At 30.0% G+C, this 22,560-nt stretch overlaps 4 protein-coding genes across 5 annotated transcripts; 1 reads left to right on the top strand and 3 right to left on the bottom strand.

The window, feature by feature from the left end:
- Positions 1 to 3,358: 3,358 nt before the first annotated feature.
- Positions 3,359 to 5,706, top strand: LOC137826511 (cationic peroxidase 1-like). The gene is made up of 4 exons (XM_068632495.1): positions 3,359 to 3,605; positions 4,165 to 4,356; positions 4,791 to 4,956; positions 5,057 to 5,706. Exons 1-4 carry the CDS (start codon positions 3,393 to 3,395, stop codon positions 5,440 to 5,442), a joined length of 957 nt encoding a protein of 318 aa, XP_068488596.1. The 5' UTR covers positions 3,359 to 3,392; the 3' UTR covers positions 5,443 to 5,706.
- Positions 5,707 to 6,444: 738 nt separating this feature from the next.
- LOC137826510 (peroxidase RIP1-like) lies at positions 6,445 to 8,654 on the bottom strand. Its single transcript, XM_068632494.1, has 3 exons — positions 8,338 to 8,654; positions 7,896 to 8,090; positions 6,445 to 7,261 (listed from the first exon to the last, which is right to left on the bottom strand). The coding sequence occupies exons 1-3, from the start codon at positions 8,554 to 8,556 to the stop codon at positions 6,701 to 6,703; spliced, it is 975 nt and encodes a 324-aa protein (XP_068488595.1). The 5' UTR covers positions 8,557 to 8,654; the 3' UTR covers positions 6,445 to 6,700.
- A 2,774-nt stretch (positions 8,655 to 11,428) lies between these two features.
- On the bottom strand, positions 11,429 to 14,754 carry LOC137826509 (peroxidase RIP1-like). The gene is made up of 3 exons (XM_068632490.1): positions 14,020 to 14,754; positions 12,455 to 12,649; positions 11,429 to 12,186 (listed from the first exon to the last, which is right to left on the bottom strand). The coding sequence occupies exons 1-3, from the start codon at positions 14,260 to 14,262 to the stop codon at positions 11,626 to 11,628; spliced, it is 999 nt and encodes a 332-aa protein (XP_068488591.1). The 5' UTR covers positions 14,263 to 14,754; the 3' UTR covers positions 11,429 to 11,625.
- Positions 14,755 to 18,137: 3,383 nt separating this feature from the next.
- LOC137824275 (biogenesis of lysosome-related organelles complex 1 subunit 1) lies at positions 18,138 to 20,086 on the bottom strand. Of its 2 annotated transcripts, none has more exons than XM_068629842.1 (3): positions 19,832 to 20,086; positions 19,540 to 19,745; positions 18,138 to 18,449 (listed from the first exon to the last, which is right to left on the bottom strand). In XM_068629842.1, exons 1-3 carry the CDS (start codon positions 19,944 to 19,946, stop codon positions 18,360 to 18,362), a joined length of 411 nt encoding a protein of 136 aa, XP_068485943.1. In that variant the 5' UTR covers positions 19,947 to 20,086; the 3' UTR covers positions 18,138 to 18,359. The 2 variants fall into 2 exon arrangements, with proteins under 2 accessions (XP_068485943.1, XP_068485944.1); XM_068629843.1 differs by lacking the exon at positions 18,138 to 18,449 and adding an exon at positions 18,530 to 19,148 and having other exon boundaries at positions 19,832 to 20,061.
- Between the last annotated feature and the right edge of the window lie 2,474 nt (positions 20,087 to 22,560).

Below are 22,560 nucleotides of genomic sequence, written 5' to 3'. Positions count from 1 at the left end.
TTATGGTGCATCATATGAGATTTTAATGTTGTTAAGAAATTAGAAGAGAGAAGAGGCAGGAGTCACGGAGGGAATAATAGAAGTGAAGTACCAACCCAATCATTATCACCTCCACAACAATTTATACACTCACTATGTAACATAGACACTGATACGGACATGAAGATACGTATAATCTCTAAAATGTAGGATACGGATACACGGATCTATATATTATATAATTATGAATTATATAAATTGACAATAAAGATTTATGTGTCCAAGTATGTTCTAGATTATTTCTTAGAGCAAAAATATGTTTTTCATGATTAGTTCAAAATGATTTGTTTCTTATTTTTATAATTATAATAAAAATTTATACAATAAGTTTGAGCTTTTAGAAAATTAATGTATTTTTTCTTTTAAGATTGTGTTAGAACTGTATTAGAATTGTCAAAAATCCAGCAAATACTTTTTGAATTGGACACTTCACGGATACGTGTCCTACAAGTGTCATACGAGTGTCAGACACCGACACGAGTATCAGACACCGACACACCATTTAAGAGAAGTGCCTGAGCTACACAATTTTTTAATTTTAATAAACTCTACTTGCCAAAATAAATCAGTTTACAATAGGAACATTTTTTTTATTGTTACATATAATTTTAAGAGTTAAATATGTTATTTGTATAGTAAAATTGATTTTCTTATCAGTTTGAAACTTTATATCTTTTGAATAGTTATAATAATAAAACTATTGAAATGAGTCCTTATTCGTTTTTTTTAAAAAAATGTTAAAATATTTTATGATAGTTAAATATTATAATATTATAATATATTTTAGGTTGAAGATTCGTTTGTTACGTAAAAAAATTCTATTAAGTAACTATTTCAATTATTTTCTTATTACAAACACTATAGAGATCTAAAGTTTGAATTAGTAAAAAAAAAAATCAATTTCCTAATTTTAATTTTATCATTGATATAAATATATATAGGCATTTCCTTTTAGAACTATCTTCCATTTTGTCATATATCTATAACCCTAATAGCATACAATTCTATTAATAAATAGTCAAACTGACCCTTATCCAAAGTTAACAAGAGTTTGTTTTTGCTTTGAGTGAAAATTTTGTAAGTGCATGCATAGGAATTTGAAACTGATGCATGATTTGGAATAAGGATTAGTGGGTGTTAGCATAATGGAATAAAAAGTACTGGGGTAGGTATTATTGCATATACCCAAATTCTAATGAAAATGTAGCATTCAGCATGCACACAAGGTAAACTATCCTAAACAGTCAAATATATGCTTATGCCACTCATTAGTTTTTTTTTCCATATAAACTTCTTCATAAATATTTTTAAAATTTATAAATGGTAACCAATTTCCCTATTAATAAAAATTAGTAAAGTGGATTGAATGATATGATTAAATTAAAATATAAAAATGATGACAATTTTTATTTCTTTAAGTCAATTTTATATATAAAGGTCTCCATTTATGTTAACATCAAAGTTATTCTTACTAAGTGCTGTTTAGAGAGAAAATTCGCAATTGATTCATTATCAACCACTCACCAAAGTCTATTCTCAGTATAATGTATCCAATATTTCACAATGATTTTGTTTTATTTTATTTTTTTTAAGTACAAATTAGTGACATTATCTCCAACTTTTGCTTTAGAATTGACTTGTGCAGCCAACTCACTTTTCACCTGCTTCTAAGTTCTTCACTTACTCGCACATACCAAATTTAAATACATGCTGTTTACTTTTGGAAATTATTATTATTATTAATATTATCATTATTATTATCATTTGAAGACATAGAGGCAATAGACACTTAGAAGTCATAGTTGAAACTAACAACACTTGGGAGTTACAAGGTTTGGCGGGTTTGCAAAACTTGATTTCTAAAGTTTCTCAAATAATTTTGTTGACTATACTTTGATACCTTTTATCATATGTTCACACTCCAAATTCATTATATATATAATACATATTTTACTATATATATATTATAAATATTTTACTATGTTTCAATAGTCTTATACTAATTAAGAGTAGAGATTAATGATAATTTAAATACATATTTTTTCTTTAATTATCTGATACAATTTTAAAGAATAAAATTATAATAAAACTCAAATTTCAGAACAATAAGTAAACAAGTGTAAAAATATTTCTTACAAACTTTTGCACTCTTACAAAAGTCTTCAAAGATATTTAATTACGACAAAGATAAGTATACAGTGATTAAAACAAAGAGTTGTTACCAAATTAATATCAATCACTGAGTTTTACTTTATATATACTTATTTCCATCTTCACCTTAATTAAGAACAATTTTTTTTTCTTATCGTTTTAGGATTTAATTTGTACTAATAAAAATTTACAATGATTAGTGAAAGTAATACCTAATCGAGCATTTTGGCATAAAAGTCTAGTCTTACGACAATGGAGTAAAAAGTGAAGGAATATTTGACTAGAAATGAAATTTGGTAGCATTTGTAACTACTAAGCAGCATTCATGAAAGATTAGGCAATATAGTCCAAGCGTGATGGACCCAACTAGCTTCAGCTGTTTTCAATTACGCAACCAAATCTAATAATAAATATTAATATTAACATTGATGAAGATCCCACATCGATTAGAGATAAGAACGTTTCATTGTATATAAGTGGGTGCAAACCTCAACTTCCATGAGCCGGTTTTCTGAGGTTGAATTAGGCTTAAAGTTCACTTTGTAACATGATATCAGAACCATTTTCGAGCATATCTTAGCAAGTATTCGTTGGGTTTATCGGACCACGCATGAGCTCCTATCTATCACTTTGTAACAAACATTACAACTAACAACTTCTCTCACCCATGCTCTAATCCCATATAACCTCTATTTTTATTTCTCAAACATTTTGTTGTCTTTTTAAAGGACATATTGCTGTTTTTGAGGGTAATAAATGGATATGTTATTGACCGTCTATGTGTTGGACCCTCGTAGTGGTGAGTTTAGGTTATCTCAAATATGATAGTTAATTATGTTTCATATTGTAGTTTAATTTAATCTTACTAGAATTGTGTCTTATGCAGTTATAAAGTCTTAAAGTTGATAATATATGTGACTTATTGGTAAGTTGTGTTGAAAAGAAAAGAAAAACTGAGACTCATTAATTATTCATCAACATATTTTAAAGGATTCACTTACACCAATTATGCTAAAATTAGTCATATTATGCATTTTTAGTATATAGTAATCATATCAAAATTAAAGTGGATCATAATTGAGCATAGAAAATTAATTGCTCCATGCATAGGGTCCAAAATGGAGTGCTCATGCCTCACTATAAATAAAGCTTGAGGAGCAGTGTTTTCTTCACAATGCTAAGACATAAGCACCATATTAAGAATGGCATTTCATTCATGTGCTCATAGTTTTTCTTTCTCCATTTTGTTTTGCATGTTTGCCATGGTTACTTCTCAGCTAACTTCAATTTGCTACCAATCAACGTGTCCCCAAGCCCTCTCCATCATCAGATCCTCAGTTATCAGTGCAGTTGCCAAAGAGCATCGCATGGGAGCCTCATTGCTCCGTCTTCATTTCCATGACTGTTTTGTCAATGCATGTTTTCTCTTCATTCCCACCTTCATCTTTCTTTCTCACTTTCAACTAATCTCATGCCTATATCATTCAAATTCCTCAAGTCTTATAGTTTTCAAACTTTTCATACAAAATTCTTTTATAGAGCAGCCTTCTTTCAGAAATTATACATCATTCTAAAATATTATGAACTCTGTTTTTCCTAATATGCGTGTAAGTACACATGCATGCATCCAGTCCTTGATAAGTGAATGTGAACTTTGAACTCAAACTGCTTTTGGGAGTGGAAGAAGAAAATTGTTTGGAGTAGTAGTTGAAAGTTAATTGAATTTATCAAGCATGGAATGAAAAGTTGACATGCAAGTTCAGTTAACCAAATAAAGCTACATTGTTTAGTCAAATTAGCTCAAGTTTTTAGATTAGTTAAACACACATTTCTTTACATATAGTTTTCATGGTAATATAGCTAATGAGTATGCGTTTAATGCTGATTATTTGAAGTGTGAGAGGCATATCATATTAACTGCATTCTTATCCTTGTTGATATTGTGAATTAATTGTTAAGATACAACTTTTGTAGGGATGTGATGCATCTGTTCTGTTAGATGACACTTCGAGCTTTACTGGAGAGAAATCAGCTGGTGCAAATGTGAATTCTTTGAGAGGTTTTGAAGTAATTGATGACATCAAAACTAAAGTGGAGGCTGTTTGTCCCGGAGTTGTTTCTTGTGCAGATATTGTAGCTGTTGCTGCTCGTGATTCTGTTGTTGCAGTAAGTTTACACCATATAATAAATATGAACAGATAATATCTATAATAATAATAAACAAGACAAAGACAGTATATATAGTATAATGCTATTCATATATTAGTTTGCTAGTTACATTCTTAAACTTTTGTTGTTGCTATAGCTAAAATAGTTATTATAAAAGTACATAAATTTATCATACATAATTGTTTATGATCATATGATAGTGTAAATTTGTTATTATTCTAATGGAAATATATTAGAACTGTGATTTGATTGATACAATTTCAAAATAATTTCATTTCAACAAAAAAGTTGTTTTTCTTTACTGTTGTAATCTGGTGTATAGTTGTCAACATATCACACTCTTTCTCTACATAGCATACTCTAATTATATAGTGGGCTCTTTAGTATCTAACAATCTACTGGTATATGTTTTTTGGGTGTTTGTATCTCAGTTGGGAGGTCCATCATGGAATGTTGGGTTAGGAAGAAGAGATTCAACCACGGCAAGTAAAGATGCTGCCACTAAGGATATTCCATCCCCACTTATGGATCTTAGTGCCCTTATATCTGCTTTTGCAAACAAGGGATTTAACTCCAAGGAAATGGTAGCACTGTCAGGTAAATTAGAACTACTCTCTAGTAAGATTATGCATGCAACATTATCACATGTTGTGAATTTTCAAAGTGTTTTATCTTTCAAATTTTCATGTACATATAGGAGCTCATACAACGGGGCTAGCCAGGTGTCAGCTATTTAGAGGCAGGGTTTATAATGAAACCAGCATTGAGTCAAACTTTGCAACATCACTCAAGTCAAACTGTCCAAGCACTGGTGGAGACACCAACCTTTCCCCACTTGATGTCACCACAAGTGTTCAATTTGACAATGCTTATTTCAAGAATCTCATCAACCAAAAGGGGCTTCTACATTCTGATCAACAGTTGTTTAGTGGTGGTTCTACAGATTCTCAGGTCACTACCTACAGCAATGACCCTTCAGCTTTCTATGCAGACTTTGCTAGTGCCATGGTGAAAATGGGAAACCTTAGCCCCTTAACAGGGAAAAGTGGCCAAATTCGTACTGATTGCCGCAAGGTTAATTAAAAGTTACTAAGAAAATAAGATGAGCAAAAAAACAGAATGCTCATGCAGTCACAATATGTGATCTTTCATGTATTATGGTATTTTCTGGCGTATGCTTAGTGATAATAATCTAAGAATTTAAGTGTAAGGCGTTGTGATTAGAAGCTTCTGTCCTCTCAAAATAGAGGGGAATTAAGGAAAGTGGTGTATTTGAAATTCTGTGGCTTTTTAATTGAGTATTTTGCATCAATGTATCACATTAGCAAGCAGAAAATTTCAGCTCCATATAACTAGTTTTGTATGTACAATGTCCTACTAGTACAATACAACAGCTATAGTGCATTAATAGTGGCTAGCTATATACCATTAAAAAAATAGAAAAGTTTGATAAGATAAACCTTCCAACCAGCTGAAAATGCAGAACAACTTATTATATAATTCTTTCTGAAATAAATTTGGTCAGTTCCTTGTTAATTATCTGAAATGCAATAAACTAGACCATCTGTATCAGAACGTGAAACACTACCTTTGTCAATAGTTTATAAATTGTTTGTTTGTTACTCTCCACTCAACATTTTGGTTAGTGATGTTCTTGAGTTAAGTCAGGGGAGTGATTGGTCCATTATAACCTCTAACATAGCTCTGTGTTGTAAACATTATGTTTCAGAACTGTCAGAGATATAATATAACTCCTTTGGAGTAAAATACCCAAATTATTTTTTTTAGATTTAAATGTTAATTTTTAAAAAATTTACAAATTTTTTATTTAGTGTCTAATAATTTATTTTAAATTTTGGTTCTTGTGTCATGGCTAATTGAGTGAATGAAAAGGGAAATACTCAAAGCCTTGCAGAAGAGTATAGTGTTAAGTACAGCAACACGCGTGCTCTATTCTTTATTAGCAAAAGAATACATTTTCCCTTATGCTTCGTTCATTTGATTTGAACCATTACACGTTTGTAACCACATAAAATTTTAATTAATATAAACACTTCCAAGGCACAAGGCACAAGGCAATTGATCTAACAAAAGAAGCAAAGAAAAATATTAATAGTAACAGCAAGCAACACATGTCCCGTTTACAGACTCTTTTAACTCTTTGTGGTTCATTATGTGAAGTTTGAACCAAGAGTCTTATTATCAACATTGATAAACATTAATTTAAGATAATGTATAGAGTATAAAAATTGGCACATATATATACGACTTTATATCAAACAGTTGCTCAAATCATTATCCTTCTCCTGTTGTGACCAAGACATTGAAATAGTATGCAGTGCTAGTTGACTTTTCTGCAATTGTACCTGATCTCTCCATAAGACCCTGTAAGAGGCTTCAAGTTACCCATCTTAATCATGGAAACTCCAAAATCTTTGGCAAAAGCATAAGGGTCATTGCTGTATAGTTGCACCAATCTGTCACTTTCACTACCATCACCCTTGAATAGCTCTTGATCAGAATGGAGGAGACCCTTTTTGTACAACAAAGCGTTATAGTATGTGATGTCGAATTTTGAAGAAGTGGCATCAAGTGGTGCTAAGCTACTGTCTCCTCCTCTTCGAGGGCATGACTTACGCAAAGTGGCTGCAAATTTGGGGTCTATGTTGGTGTCATTGAAGATCCTGTCCCTGAAGGTTGTACACCTTGCTAATCCAATGGTGTGGCCACCAGAGAGGACCACCAAATCCTTGAGGTTTAGTCCATGAGTTTGGAAATTAGCAAGAAGCTGTTGAAAGTTGAAAAAAGGAGGAGGAAGATTGGCATTTGCAGCATCCCTGCTTGCCTTTCTTGCATCTCTTCTGCCTAGTAGCACTTCGTACCAATATTGTTTACCACCCAACTGTTGGCGATTAACACGTCAAGCAAAATATATTTATACAAAACAAAAGTTATTCTAAGGTTAGAATATCATACGTCTACAGTACATGATTTTAACTGATTTTTTAATGGTATACGTGAGGATTGACTCTAATGTACTAAACCATAAACCATATGCTGTTTAAGAGCTTAGTTAAACAATTTGGTTAAACAGTATAATGTAAAGGAAAAAAAGATTATTTAATTAAGACAGTTTAGTAGTTTGAAGATGAGTTAGACCGTCTAATATAAAGGAGAAAAATATCATTTATTTAAGACATATTAGTAGTGTTAAGAGGAGTTAGACCATCAACTAAATGTTTATTGTAACTTTCTTAACGGTTTTTGTTATTTCTTGTTATAGGTTCTATATATATGGAAGCTTTGTGCACTTAGAACAAACATATTATATTGTAAATAGACTCTTTGTACAGTTTTGTGTTAATTGTTTTTTTTTTCTTGCTTTATTTATAATCAAGCTTTTTGAATTTATAACTAAAATTATTATTTTGCTGTATGTATATAGAAGTTGGATGGATATTACGATGAACATGGTTTTAACCACACAATAATTTCTTGCAGAAGGAGAATTGATGAAAGATTTGGATTGAACTCACTATGGCTACAGAGTCACGAGCTGCTACAGCCAAGATATCTGCACATGATACTACAGGACGTTTGCAAACTTTATCAACTGCTGCTTTGATTTCATCAACCACCTCGAATCCTCTGATTGAATTCAGATTTGCAAATGCAGTCTTCTCCCCCAAGAAGAAAGGTGTGTCATCTAGCAGCACTGATCCATCACAGCCCTGCATTTTAGGTTCATGGTAAATTTGTTTAATACTATAAAACAACTTTGCTTTTGGTTCTGTTCTTTATCATATACTGCTTAAACTTTTGTTACAAGGTTCTGACTTGTACCCTACGCATCATATTGCACCACACACAGTTCTTTCATTCTGCTACCATTGCAATACATGCAACTAGCATTTGATATGTGGAGCATGTGAAGTGATGAGAATTTTGTTTGAGGATAAAATAATGTGCAAAACTTACATTAACAAAGCAGTCATGGAAATGCAAACGCAGCAAGGATGCTCCCATGCGTTTTTCAGCAACAATTGCCTTCTTAACAACTGAGTATATGATTGGCAATGCCTCAGGGCAAAGTTTGTCATAATAATCAGGACTTAGCTGAGCAAAGGTAGGAATCATAAATGTTGCCACCAAAGTGGCCATAACAAGCACAAGAAAAGATTGGAGATGAAAATTCATTGTGCTAATAAGATATTTCTGTGTCTGTAGCAAGCAAAAGCGTATAGGATTTATATAGGAGGGAATGATGCAGAGAAACTACATCCTAACTATAGCTTAGTTCCTTGTCTGAGTTACCAACATATATAATATTCAAGGTCATAATAACACACCTAGTGATTTTGTGCTCAGTACCATTGACCACTATGCATAACAGTTGTTCAAGCATGTTTCACCAACTCTTAGATGCAGACATATAACATATACACATGTTTCAAATTATATACTCATGATTAAAAAATAATTATGATGAAATTGTTGGATCTTTCAAAATGATATCCAGAAGATGCAACACTAATAAACTACAATAAGAAATTACAACATCACTAATCCAAAATCATGAGACAATAGATTTATTTTCTTATATTTATTCGTTCTTTCTATTTTTATTTAGTGAGAGAGGCAACATAATTTTGAATGAGTTTGTTTAGATTTGTTTTTAGAAGAAATGTGTTTTTTTTGTTAATAAATCAAGTAGGTTTCACTTTTTTTAATCTATTTTGTGTTTATTTTAAAGAGAACATCTTCTTCTAAATAAACAAATCCTATATGTTTTTTGAATGAGAGATTATTTTAAAATTTACTTGTATCATAAATATTTACTTTAAGTTTAACAAAACTTCCTTTTTTGTATAATTATATATTAATTATACGGTCGCGAGGGATTATTTGGTTTAAGACTATTTTATATGTTATAATTTTAAATATTTGTATGAGAAAATAGTGGAAATGTATTTTAAATAATAAATTTATTATTGTTTCTTCATATATAAACTTTTAAAAATAGGAAACAAAAATAAAATAATATGATATTTTTGCAATTAAAAAAATAAAGTATTAATCTTGGTAGCTGTGAAATTTGATGCCATATAAAATGAAAAATCCAATATAGAAATTGGTGGAGCTAAGCCTCTTTAGATATGTCATTAGAAAGAACATTTAATTAATACAGTGGCATGAGAAAACACATTAATTAGATGGTTCATTACTCTTACTTTTTCTTAATTAACTATATATTGAGTTGAAAATTATGAAAGGGACACCTAAACTTCTGACCAGTTGTTCAACAAGGAAACCCAAACGGTTCTTATGTAATCATAATAAGATACATTGAAGAAAATAAACCTTTTTTCCCTCCACAATATTAATACCCTTTTTAATATATTTTTATTATAACATTGGTTGGGAAGTTTAAGCTGAGTTGAAAGTCAAGATTAAATAAAAATGACTTACTTAAAAATTAATTCCATACACAGACCCTACAAGAAAATTATGAAATAAAAATTAATTTTAGAAACTAAAAATAATTAGTTATTATAGTGACTAAATTAGAGACCATTTTAGAAATTAAATAAACTTTTTATTTTTAAATTAATTCTATTATGATTAAATGGTTTCTAACTTGGTATCTAATTAGCCATGTTTTCGCTATCAAATTTAGAATCTAAATAATTAGTAGTTAAAATCTTGGTTGCTAATTAGATACCAATTTAAAAACTATTTAATAATAATAAAAATTAATTTAGAAATCAATTTTTTTTTAGTTTATAAAATAATTTTTAATTTAGTTACTATTGTAATTAATTATTTCTATAAAATTTGGTTTTTATTTGATGATTTTATTGTAGTAAGAAGGTTAAACTAACTGAAAGACCAAAATTATAATAAAGATGTAAGAGATAGCTTTAATGATTAAAATTGTATTCTTTTATTTGATTATTTAACAAGTTTGAATTTAGTTTGTCAACGTAAAAAATAACATTATCTAATTGTGTTAGGATCTAAATAACTATGGCCTACGATATTTCTTCTCGATTAACAAAAATTAAACTAAAATATATTTATCACACGGAAAAAATAAATAATGAAGTTTTGTGTTTTAATATGTTTATTACTTTTCTGTCTTTAGTCGCTGACAAAACTCACCTCTTTATTAATTGTTGAGTAGGATCATGATTCACGTCACTTCACCACATTTTTTCTTTCTTTCTTAATTTCAACAGATCTCACAGTAGTTAATAAATCGTGATCTTGAGATTTTTTTTTAAAAAATAAATCGTAATATTCTATTTGCATATGTTTATATATTAAAATTGTTTATGAATTTTTTCAAATCATAATTCAGTTGACAGAATTTTTCTATCAATAAATTAGACTTACTGATAAAGTTAGATTATTGGTTAATTAGTTGAGACAAGTTGCTTTCAAAGCTTACAAGAATATTAATCCATTAAAACACTAGCTGAACTAAATTGAAGTTGGGCCTTGTAGTTATTATACTGGGCTTCAAATATTTCAAATATTTATCTGTGAAACGAAACTCTTGGAAATTCTTAGTTAAAAATCACTCTTCTTAAACGTTGTGTTCGAACACACATATTAGGCTTGATATTCTTAAAATATTTATAAAATATATATCGGTAAAGTGTCTAATTTAAACAAGAATCTTTGACAATTCTAACACAATTTAAAAGAAGATAACATTAAAAAATGTGTCCTATATTAATTGATTTCATTTGCCTTCAAGTATTTAGGGATCAATATCTATGAAGTACTTTTAAATAGAAACTACAATAAAATTATAAAATAGAAACTAATTTTAGAAGAAAAAAAAATTAGTTGCTATAATGACTAAATTAGAGATAATTTTAGAAACTAAATAAATTTTTGGTTTCTAAATTAGTTTATATTATTGTTAAATAATCTCTAATTTAATTACTATTACAACTAATTATTTTGATATATAAAAATTAATTTTTATTTAATGATTTTTTTTTTAGATAATTACTTGTTGAAATGCATAACAGACAATGTGATTGTCACACGTCTCAGGTTTCAGATTACCATTTGAGTTCAACTATTCATGATTTGAAGTTGCTTAAAACAACACATACAGCACGCAACATTTTTCTTGAACAATACACAGTCATGTCTAAAATTGACATGACTAAGCATATGATACACTATGATGCAATAAATAAAGATTCTTATTCTTTCCATTGCATAATCCAGAGCTTGTAATCTGTGATTCTAATTGATCCTTCTGCAATGACATCTGATCTCTCCCTGCCTCCCAGTAAGAGGCTTCAAGTTACCCATTTTAATCATTGAGGCTTTGAAATCTCTAGCAAAAGCTAAAGTGTTTTTACTGTATAGCTGCACCAGCTTGTCACTTTCTCTGCCTTGTCCCTTGAAGAGTTCTTGATCCGAATGGAGGAGACCCTTTTTGTGCACCAAATCTGTAAAGTATTTGGTGTCAACTCTTGCAGGAGTAGGATCCAATTTTTGTAAGTTGTTGTCTCCACCACTTCGAGGACATGTATTCCTCAAAGATGCTGCAAACCTGGGGTCAATGTTGGATTCATTGTAGATTCTGTTTCTAAAGGTAGTACACCTTGCAAAGCCAATGGTGTGACCTCCAGAGAGGGCCACAAGGTCCTTCACATTCAATCCGTGAGATTGGAAGTTGGAAACAAGCTGAGAGAAGCTGAAGGTTGGTGGAGGAAGATTGGAATTTGCAGCACTTCTGCTTGCAGTCCTTGCATCTCTTCTGCCCAATAACACTTGGTACCAAAAGTGTTTACCCCCATACTATTAACAGTGAAGAAAAACATGTTACACTTTCAAAGAATCACAATAAGAAAAAGGGTAAAACTTATATTTTTTTTATATGATTACAGATAAGTCTAGTTAAATAATGAATATTTTTGTTACCAGTCATGATGGCTGGGTTAATAGTTTAGTTTAATATTATTCCCATTGTCCATGGAGAGCAAGGTTGATGATTGTTATTAATTATATGAATCTTTGTCATTTTGTACTTTTCCTTATGAGAATGAAATGTTTGTGTAAGACTTACAATGGCTACGGAATCACGAGCTGCTATGGCTAAGATATCTGCACATGACACCACTGGGCGTTTGCAGGCCTTGTCCACTGCTGCTTTGATTTCATCAACCACAGAAAACCCTCTTGCTGAATTATTATTTGCAAAAGCTGTCTTCTCACCAATGAAGTTTTTAGTGTCATCTAGCAAAATTGATCCATCACACCCCTGTTGTTTCCAATACATTTATGTTATGTTTCAGTAAATCAAATCAAGCACTATAGTAGAAGTGACATGGTGATTAGTATTATCTTTGATCTTTGGAATATATGTTTAACTATTACTGTTAATTGGACCACCATTACTGTTATACACCATTTTACAGCTCACAAGGCATAAAAGTCTTTAGCTACTGTTCAATCAACCTTTTCATTGGACATCATGAAATTTAAATTGTAATTACAGTAAGGTACTGTTTTTATTTGAAAAATTATTGGAAGCTAGCAGCCAATAGTTAGGTGTGCATTCTTTTCCATGCAATTAAATTACTCTATAGTTTCATATCATAACATGATTTGTGTCAGTTTGTGTAGAATATAATAATAGAGTTTAAGTAATTATTGCTTACTGCTCCACTGTTATGGTACGTGGATGATAAGATAGAAAGTGGTTACAGGAACAATGATTGAAAAAAGGCAAGAGTAAAATATACATGAAAAGCATTGGTACGTGCAATTTGTTAAGAAGTTCCTTTCAATGTATGCATGCAGTTACCTTTAGAAAAATTGTAAAAGAAAATTTGTAAAAGGAAAGAAAGAGAATCTTTAAAGATAATAGAGGTGATATATGATAAGAAAAATATAATTATAAAATAAGTGTAAAAGTTACTATTAAAAAATCACAAGAGAAAAAAAAATTAAAACTCCAATCAATCATTATACTTTTTTATCAGAAAAAAATTAATAAATTAAAAAAAAGTGTTCTAACCCTTAAAAAAAATAATTAGACTATCTAAACTTGAGACATAATCCTCTTCTCAAACAGCACAAAACACAATAAAATTGGTTATAAAATCGAGTTTCACATAAGAAATATATACAAAACTTTACATTACAGACACAAAAACTCTTCACCTCTGTGAAACCATTCCAAACATAAACAAAAGCAAAACATTCATTAAAATTTCATAAAGTATATATCACTGGGGCAAACTCATAATTTAGAAAAGAAAAAAAATGTTTTTAAATCATATAGTTGAAATTTCTTACAATTAATAACATTTTTTTTAAATTAAAAAAAAAGCATTACACTTACATATCTCTTATAAAGAAAGAAGTAGGAAGTATAAATATAATTCAAGATCTCAGAAAATATAATCTGAGTTGATATTTTTCACCAGTTTTTTTCTCTATATGCATAAAAGAGTTCAAACTTACACCACAACACACACCACACCACATGTTTAAGGAATAAAAGTTATTTGAGAAAGTGTATTTGCATACATGTTGAGTTAGTAGAGTTATTTAATGGTTAAAAGCTAAGATATTTTTGTTGTGTGATAGGAGCATAGCCTGTATCAGATAGCAGTAGTAACTTACATTGACGAAGCAGTCATGGAAATGCAAACGCAGAAGAGAAGCTCCAATGCGTGGTTCACGGTTAATTGCTCGTTGAACCACTGTTCTTATGACAGGTAATGCCTGAGGACAAACTTTATCATAGAAATGGGAAGAGAGGTTTGCATTGGCAGGGATCATTAATGTGATCACCATGCCAATTACCACAAACACAGCCAATGATTGGACACCATCATGAGAACCCATGTTTAAGCTATGACTCATAACTTTGCTACCAAAACAAACCACTTATATAGAAAGAAGGAACATGCTAACCACAAGCCATGTTGTCTCATTTTTCATTACTTTAATAAATGTTATTGTTCACAACATTATTCTATTTTTCTTCAATATTATACATATATAATATAACCACCTTTTTGTGTCTGCTACCTTTGACCAAAATATATAAGTTTACTATAACCACTGCAACATCAAATAGAAAGGGAGGAAGAAGCCATAGCTTATCTTCAACATCAAAACCAGTGATTCAAATACAGTAGACGGCCATCACCTCCAACTTTTATATAATGATGAGTTTTCAGTGATACATCTTTATAATACAAAACAAACTTCGTTTTTTCTTCTTTCTGTAGATCTACTTCAAAGAATTATTATGTGTTTCATAACTTTTTACATGCTTCAGTCAGTGTACACAACAAAAACAAAACTTTCTCTAACTATTTATCATGCTTGTCATTCGAAACTTACTGTTATAAGTTGAAATAGTCTGCAGTTATTAGTTGATCTACTTATAAATAATTTTTCACCATCATTCAATCATGAAATATATATTTGTACTGAGGTGGTTATTTTTTTTTAATTTTAATTGGTTTTAATTGTATCAAAATTAAATTAAAGAGCTATTAAAACCAGTTGCTGTTTATTACGAATTATTAATAAATAACTCATGTAATAAGACAGTATGCATATATATATATATATATATATATATATATATATATAAAATAAAATTTATAACAATCAAAAGGCATAATTATTGGATCTTTGTTGGTTTTCGTCCTTTACTTTTTCTTTTTCATCTCTCAATGATTTGTAATGAACATGTTACTATTCTTCACGTGTAAAACTATATATATGTTTTTATACACTACAAACTAATAACAACAAAAAAATCATCAAATAAAAATTAATTTTAAAAATAAAAAATAATTAATTATTATAATAATTAAATTATAAATTATTTTAAAGATTTAAAAAATTTTAGTTTTTAAATTAATTTTTATTATTGGTTTCTAAATTAATTTCATTTATTGGTAAATATTTTCTAAATTAGTATTCAATTAGATAATATAAATAATTGGTAGTTAAAACTTTGGTAGCTAATTAGATACCAATTTAGAAACTATTTAACAATAATAAAAACTAATTTAGAAACCAATTTTCTTTTAGTTTCTAAAATGATTTCTAATTTAATCACTATAGCAACTAATTATTTTTTGTCTTTAAAATTGGTTTCTATTTTATGATTTCCTTGTAGTGATAGGTCCAAGTACGAATTTACTTTTGTTTCGTTGTTTCAAAAATTAAATTAGAATCAGTGTTTAGAATTTTATTTTCATTTCCATTTTTTATCAAATTAAATTTAAATAAGTTTATATTTTGAACACGTAAAGAATTAAAATATATAGTCACAATTTTTAGCACACATCGAATTTTAATGAAGAAAAGATACTAGAAATTCTAGTAAAAGACTTTCTAACACATTTTTATATACTTTCTATTATAAAGAAGGATGATTAAAGCAATAATGAAATTAAAGAAATTATGAGACTAATATTTTTATATGAGATTATGCTCTTATCATTAAGGAATATAAGTGTTTGGATGATAGAGTTACGATAGAATGTGTATTAAGATTTTAATGATTATTGAGTTGAGTTCATAAAATTCAACACTAGTAATTTCTTTATTTTATCATCAACTAATTTAATACCTGTAAGTTTTTTTTTTTCTAAGAAGTGTAAACATATGTTTTCCTCATTTATATATGTCAATGATAGCAGTGTAGTTAGTTTATTTGTCTTCGATTCAAAATTCTTAACTCACTGTAAATAAATATTTAAAATGTATAAACGAGTATATATGTAACACTCCATAATAACTATTTAACTCACATATAATATAAGGGAGGCCAAGAGATGTAAAGACTCCTTAAGAATTTGTGGTCCTTTTCTTTGAAATTAATTATTTTTATTAGATTTATTGATTTCTTTTATTTACTCTAAAAAAAAAATACACTAACCAAAACAAATATACTAATATCTTCTATATTTAGTTCTTGGACATGTAGTCATGCCTCTTCATGTATCAAATACAATCATAAGATAAGATTCATTTTAAATATATTCTATTAGAGACTAATATCTAATCCATTCTAAACATTCAGGTTTACAAAGTTAAGCTTAATAAGCGTCTTGTTAATTTTTGAGTGATAATCTAAATTAAAACAAAGTTTGTTCTTAGGTTCTCTTTGCTCGAGCTACAATATGTAGACCGAGTGATAATTCTCAAACTTGAACATGAAAATAAAGATTAAGTGATACACAATTTTACAAGTTACGAAAAATTAACCAGACACTCACTCAAAGCCATAAAACTTCATAACTTGAGCAAGGAACTTACAAAGAAGAGGGGATAGCTATTGTTTTTCTCTTATTGAAATTTTGACTCTAACTTGAGAGTAAGTCTCCAATTAGTCTATAATGATTTGAGAAATGAATATGAAAAGCAATCATCTCAGACACTACAGATAAGTTTTGCAGCGATTTGAAGCTCCAACTTACGCATGTGATATGATAAGTAAAAAAATATTATATCAGTATAACGTGGCTACATTCATAAACCTAACTCGTGGACTAATTGTATTATTTTGTTTATATATTTTTATGTTTAGAAATTATGAAGGAACAGCTAATATTCCTACAAGTTGTTGGACAGACATTTGATTTCTGGGGAATATCAAAAAGCTGATCAAATTAAGAAAAGGACAAAAGGACCCATATACCAGTCAATGGAGTCTGTTAAATAATCTAACCGACAACATCATTGAGTTCTACCAAAACTGTTTTTTTTAAATACATAAATACAATCAAGTTGACCATCTTTTACATTGTGTTCTATTGAGTGCGTTAGATAATAGAGTTAGGTTCATCATTGTTATTAGATAAGCAAATGGGAGACTTTAAAATGAAGGGTAGCATATGACAAATTTGGCAGAGAATACTTTCAATATCTTTTTATCAACTGAACACAGTGTAGATCGAATTCCACACATACACTGTTTCTGCTCATATTTAGTAATACAGCCCAAGCTTCTTGCACAATCATGGCAGCAAAATTCATGGCTCAGCAAGCTCTGACCCAACAAAGCAGCACGTTTGTGATCCAGCATTCAACATACAAACATTATTCTGCAAAACCAGCAATTCATGGCAAACTAGACAGTGGCAACTGAACCCAGCCACAAATTCAAATATTTTTTCACTGATCGGCTATGTTATCAGAAAATGTTAATCACTTGCTATTTATGTGTTCTATTCAGCAAAATCTCTCAGTGATGAGTTAAATTATTTGCATGATTCTGTTAGGTTGATTGTCTTTATATTTACATGTTTTGAAATGTTGGGGACATGGGATTTTGTCTGCTAGTTTATTTCATTAAATGACTTTACATAATATTTACAGAAATCAGTAGCTGGAGAAATATTTCCCACCTGGTTTTTTGGAATTATTTTATATCAGGTAAACACTTGTGAGTTTATGTGATGTGAGTCTATTCACATGACACTGCATGAGTATGCATAGACTTATAAATGCAACCCTGGTTCAAGTGCTACAAAATAGCAGAAAAGAGGAGGAACAGGGGAAAGAGTGACTACATAGCTCAAATCCGTTAGAAAACGGGTGGATAAAATTTGCCAAAAATTTTCAAGAATTGTGCTCTATCTGTCTATTATATCCAAATAAACCAGGCTCTATGACAAAAGCACAAAGACAAAGCATCGTTGTTTTTTCTTTTAATCCTTTATACACTCAAACTTTTTAGTTAGTAGAGAAGAAAATTTCAAATTTGAACATTTATAAAGGCCAATAATAGCAGCACATAACTGATTAAGAATAAGGGTAATAATCAATCTTTCCTTCTTCAAGCCAGTTAAGTTACTACACTGAAAACTAAGTAAAATGGTTATCTAAAACTAACACATGATATTTGGTATTATGCTTAGAATAGAAAAACGAATGAAAAGGGATTAGATATTTATAATTACATGGTGACATGCATGAAAACTTGCAGTAAATCACTCTTGGTGAATATTCTGTATAGCTGTGGTGATATTTTTACAATCATATTCCATGATCTTCATCCAGTTCTCAAAGTCTCCAATTTCCTACGAATTCAGATGAAAGTTCATAGCAAGTTAACCTCACTTTATAACAGTAAAAAGTTAAATAATAAGTTAAGCACATATCATACTTTAGATGGCTTGTCTTTGACAATTAGCATTGCAATCCAAAGAAAAATATACAATATATACAATCTGAGCCAAATTTCATGAGAAGGAATTATACATTAATCCTCTTCTTCAATTCCCACTTTAATTTTGTATAAGGAGTCTCTCAAAATAAAAAGGGATTCTAGGTACTAAGCCATTTATCCCATCCCATGGCTACTCTAAACTTGATGGATGCCTATTGCCCGAATTAAACTCCTGCACTAACCTTAAAATTACAACCATCTTCATTATTGGGATATCCCTAACCATAGACGTAGAACCAAACCTCTAAATTATTTCACAAATCAAAAAGTGCCAAAAGAGAAACTCAAAAATGGTGCCATCAAGCACAATGAACATCTGGCAAGAAGAAACATCATCACATTCTAGGATTACATAATTTTAGTTTACCAGCCCAATTACAAACTCAATAACAAAGGTTGCTTAGAAAACGGTCAGCAACCGCAATTCCACACCAAGGATTTTGTGGTCTTCACATCAGCATTGCGGCCACAGTTTGTGACCCATTAGTGTCTACAATTTTCTGGAACATAGAAGATTATGATGCAACTGCAACCACTGTAATTTAAAACCCTGCCCGATAATTTCAAGAGAAAGCATGTCAATCACACCCCTAAACTTGTACCCTGATTTGAAATTAGATGACGATGAAAACAACAAAACAATCTTGTACAAATAGAACTGTCAAGCATGTTGTTTTGTTACATGTCCCTTCTAATTCTAATCCACACAAATTAGCCAGAGCTGTGTCCAATGCAAAACACAACAATAATAGCTAAATTAAATAAGGGTTTTAAAATACTATCTACATCGGCATTGTCATGGCACTAACATAAATTTAAAACCTTGATTGCAAGTAATAACGATAACAACAAATTTAAAAAACACCCATCTGAAATTTCAGCAAAAGCAGCACATTGATCGAAATTAAAAACGATGAATGAAAGAAAGAAAGTAGTGGCACCTTGAGAGCAGTGTTGAGGGCATGAGTGGTAGCGAGCCACTGATCAGTTTGCTTCATGAACCTTGTGATGGTGGCAGCAAGGGTTCGAATTTCGAGCTCAATACGCTTCTGGTTGATGAAGGAGTCCTGCACCCCGCCATTGACTGCTTCCACCAACAGATCAGAAACGCGTTCAGTTTTCCTGATGGCGTCCTTCTTGGCTTTCTCTGCGTACCCAGATGAAGAAAGTTGGTGTTAGCGAAACAAGATTGGATTTTGATGGAAGGAGAAGAAAGGGGAAAGAGAGATATACCTGTGCGGTGGGCAAGGACGAGAGATTTGTGGTGGTGGAGTTCGAGCAAATTGTGCAGTGAAGCTTCTAACCCTTTTGGTTCTGCCTCCATTCCCACGTACCCTTTTCCATTCATTCGATTCTAAACAAAGTGAAGGAGCCCCTCTGCTTCTGCTTCCTGCCAAAAACTTACCCTGCAAATTTCCCAATGTAATATGGGTCCTGTGTTTCATGAAAGAAACTATCCAACAAGAGAAGAAAAGGAACCACATAATCAATTAATATTTTTTTTAGAAGTGAATATTTGGTACAATAAATATTATTATATTTTATTTTAATATAATAAAAAAATTACAATTTTACTATAACAACTAATTTACTGTCACACTGAGTTCATTTTTTCCCCAGGAGTTTGGTATTAGAATTTTTTTTTTATCAGCTTGGTATTAGAATAAACATATCATTTTAACAAATTATAAGATAAACATAAACTCATCTCATTCAAGAGTTTTTAGATTCGTTATTAATAATATAATGAATATTAGTTTGTAAAATATAAAAAATGTCTATTTAAAATTCTAAAATCCCCAGTAGTTTAAAGTATAAGAGTTGAGTTTTGTTAAGTTTGATAGGATCATTTTGTCGTTAAGCTTAACACATAAAGATTAATTCCACACTAAATTGTATTTTAAAAATCAATTTGACATGGAAGTTTTCAATCTTTTTTCTGTATTGAAATTATCATTGGGTTAACCAAAATAAACATCTACCGTTAATAATTTAAATATGTCAATATATGCCACATAATAAACTGAAGTTAAGCATCCACATATTGAATTAAAATAGTATGAAAAATCTCACCTAATTGGTTATTTTGAATGGAATCTTCAACCTATTTACATTTTCATTTATTTTTATTTATTTAGAAGTTTAAAGTGGAAAGATAAACTTAGCTTAAAAGGTTTGAAACCAGCTAAGTTAACAAGTATTTCAGCTTCCAAGAGTTCAAACATATAAGAAAAATGACAATGTGACAATTTAAAGAGTGATATACAATCTTGATGTGATAGGTTTATAAATAAATATATATAATAAATAATAAATTTGTAATTAAATTATATAAAAAAAATTAAAATAATAATATTGAAAGTTGTAATGTGATTGTATAAAAAATTGGAGTTATTCATATATCATTACTCAACATATAAATGTCTAAGGTCTTCATTTTCAATATTCTTATCCTAACCTAGGTCTAAAACTGTAGCTCAACCTTGATTTTTTTCAGCAGTCGTGGCTCAAACCTCTTTGTATTTAATACAAGATGGTGTCCTTGGTAGAGTGGAAGTGGTCAAGCTTGTATAAACCACTTTATTGGAACTGTTCAAAATCAATTTTCAATATCAGAGTGAACATCGTCACCTACCTCTATTATGGAGATATAGACATTGCATTTATCTTTTCCCTCCCTTTTTTCAAAGAAAATGAGTAAAATGAAAATGACTTAGTTTTTGGTCCCAAAATAAACGAATGAAAGTGAGATTGATGGAGTATTTATCAGTTCAAGTCATTGATTTGTCACATTGCTATATGAAATTGAGTGCATAACCAAGTAGTGTGTGTTAAGTTTCGAAAATCAGAAAGCGATTGCTACCAATTGCATGCATCTCTTCCAAACCTTTCTCACTTTTGGTAAGCTTCAATGCAAAGAATATGCATTCTTCCAGCATGCGACGCCCGAATATGACGAATTTTGAAAGCTTTTCAAGAACAAGATAAGAATATTCAACCTACTAAACTGTAATTTGTTAATATATGTTTGTAGCAGATAAACAAATGCAATGATTGTGTTATGGAATTATAAGTTAATTAATTTGATGTTCAAAATATGCCACCTTTTTCTTGATTGCAGAAGTTCAAGCTTGAGGGGCATGTGATTGAAGCAGCCTCTTTTGGCTTGAATGAAGATGTTTCTGACCCTTTGAAAATCTTTTAGGTTCCTTACACAGCCATAACATCACTATTCCTATGATCGTATTACATTTACCATCATCTTTTTTTGAAGCAATTCTGCATCTTATCCATCGTTGGTTGGTGATGTAGTTTTTTACTTCAACTTTACCAACTTGTCTTTTTCAAATCCCACCCAAGTTTTGGCATTATCATACCCTAAAAGTTGTAAATTTTGGCAGCCATAACTTTCTTATTTTTCTCAAAGTTCGTGTCTTCTTCTGTTTAACACAGTGCCATTCAAAGGAGATTCAAAGAGAGGCACTATGTAATAATAGTATGGTTAGGGAGAACAAAAGTCTAAAAGCAAAGAATAAAATAAGGTAAATCCGACAAAAGGAAATAGAGATTCCAAACAAAACATGATTGGAGAAATAAAAAAATAATGTTAAGAAAAGGTGTCTGCTAAGGATGACTCTTCTGCGGTAGATAAAGTCTATAAAAATATAGCCACTTTGGCTGTAACTTTCAGATAATATATAATTAAACTGTATTAATATTAACAAGTGTTGCTAAGATTACACTGGAGAGTGTTTAACCTTTTGTTTAACAAAGAGTAGATATGTAAGAAATTACACTAAAGCTTACCAAGATAATCAATCACAGATTATAGAGATTCTTTAATTATTATTTGAATTTATAACATGCATTAATGTGCCTTAAAAGATATCAATTACAGATTCATTCATGTCAAAAGCTTGAGTAACATTCGTATCATTTTAACTTCAATGATTAGGGTATTT

This window comes from Phaseolus vulgaris, chromosome 8 (assembly GCF_000499845.2).
Source record: "Phaseolus vulgaris cultivar G19833 chromosome 8, P. vulgaris v2.0, whole genome shotgun sequence".
NCBI classification, from domain to species: domain Eukaryota; kingdom Viridiplantae; phylum Streptophyta; class Magnoliopsida; order Fabales; family Fabaceae; genus Phaseolus; species Phaseolus vulgaris.
Note: the sequence above shows the minus strand (reverse complement) of the source record. Positions and strands in the feature narration are given on the sequence as shown.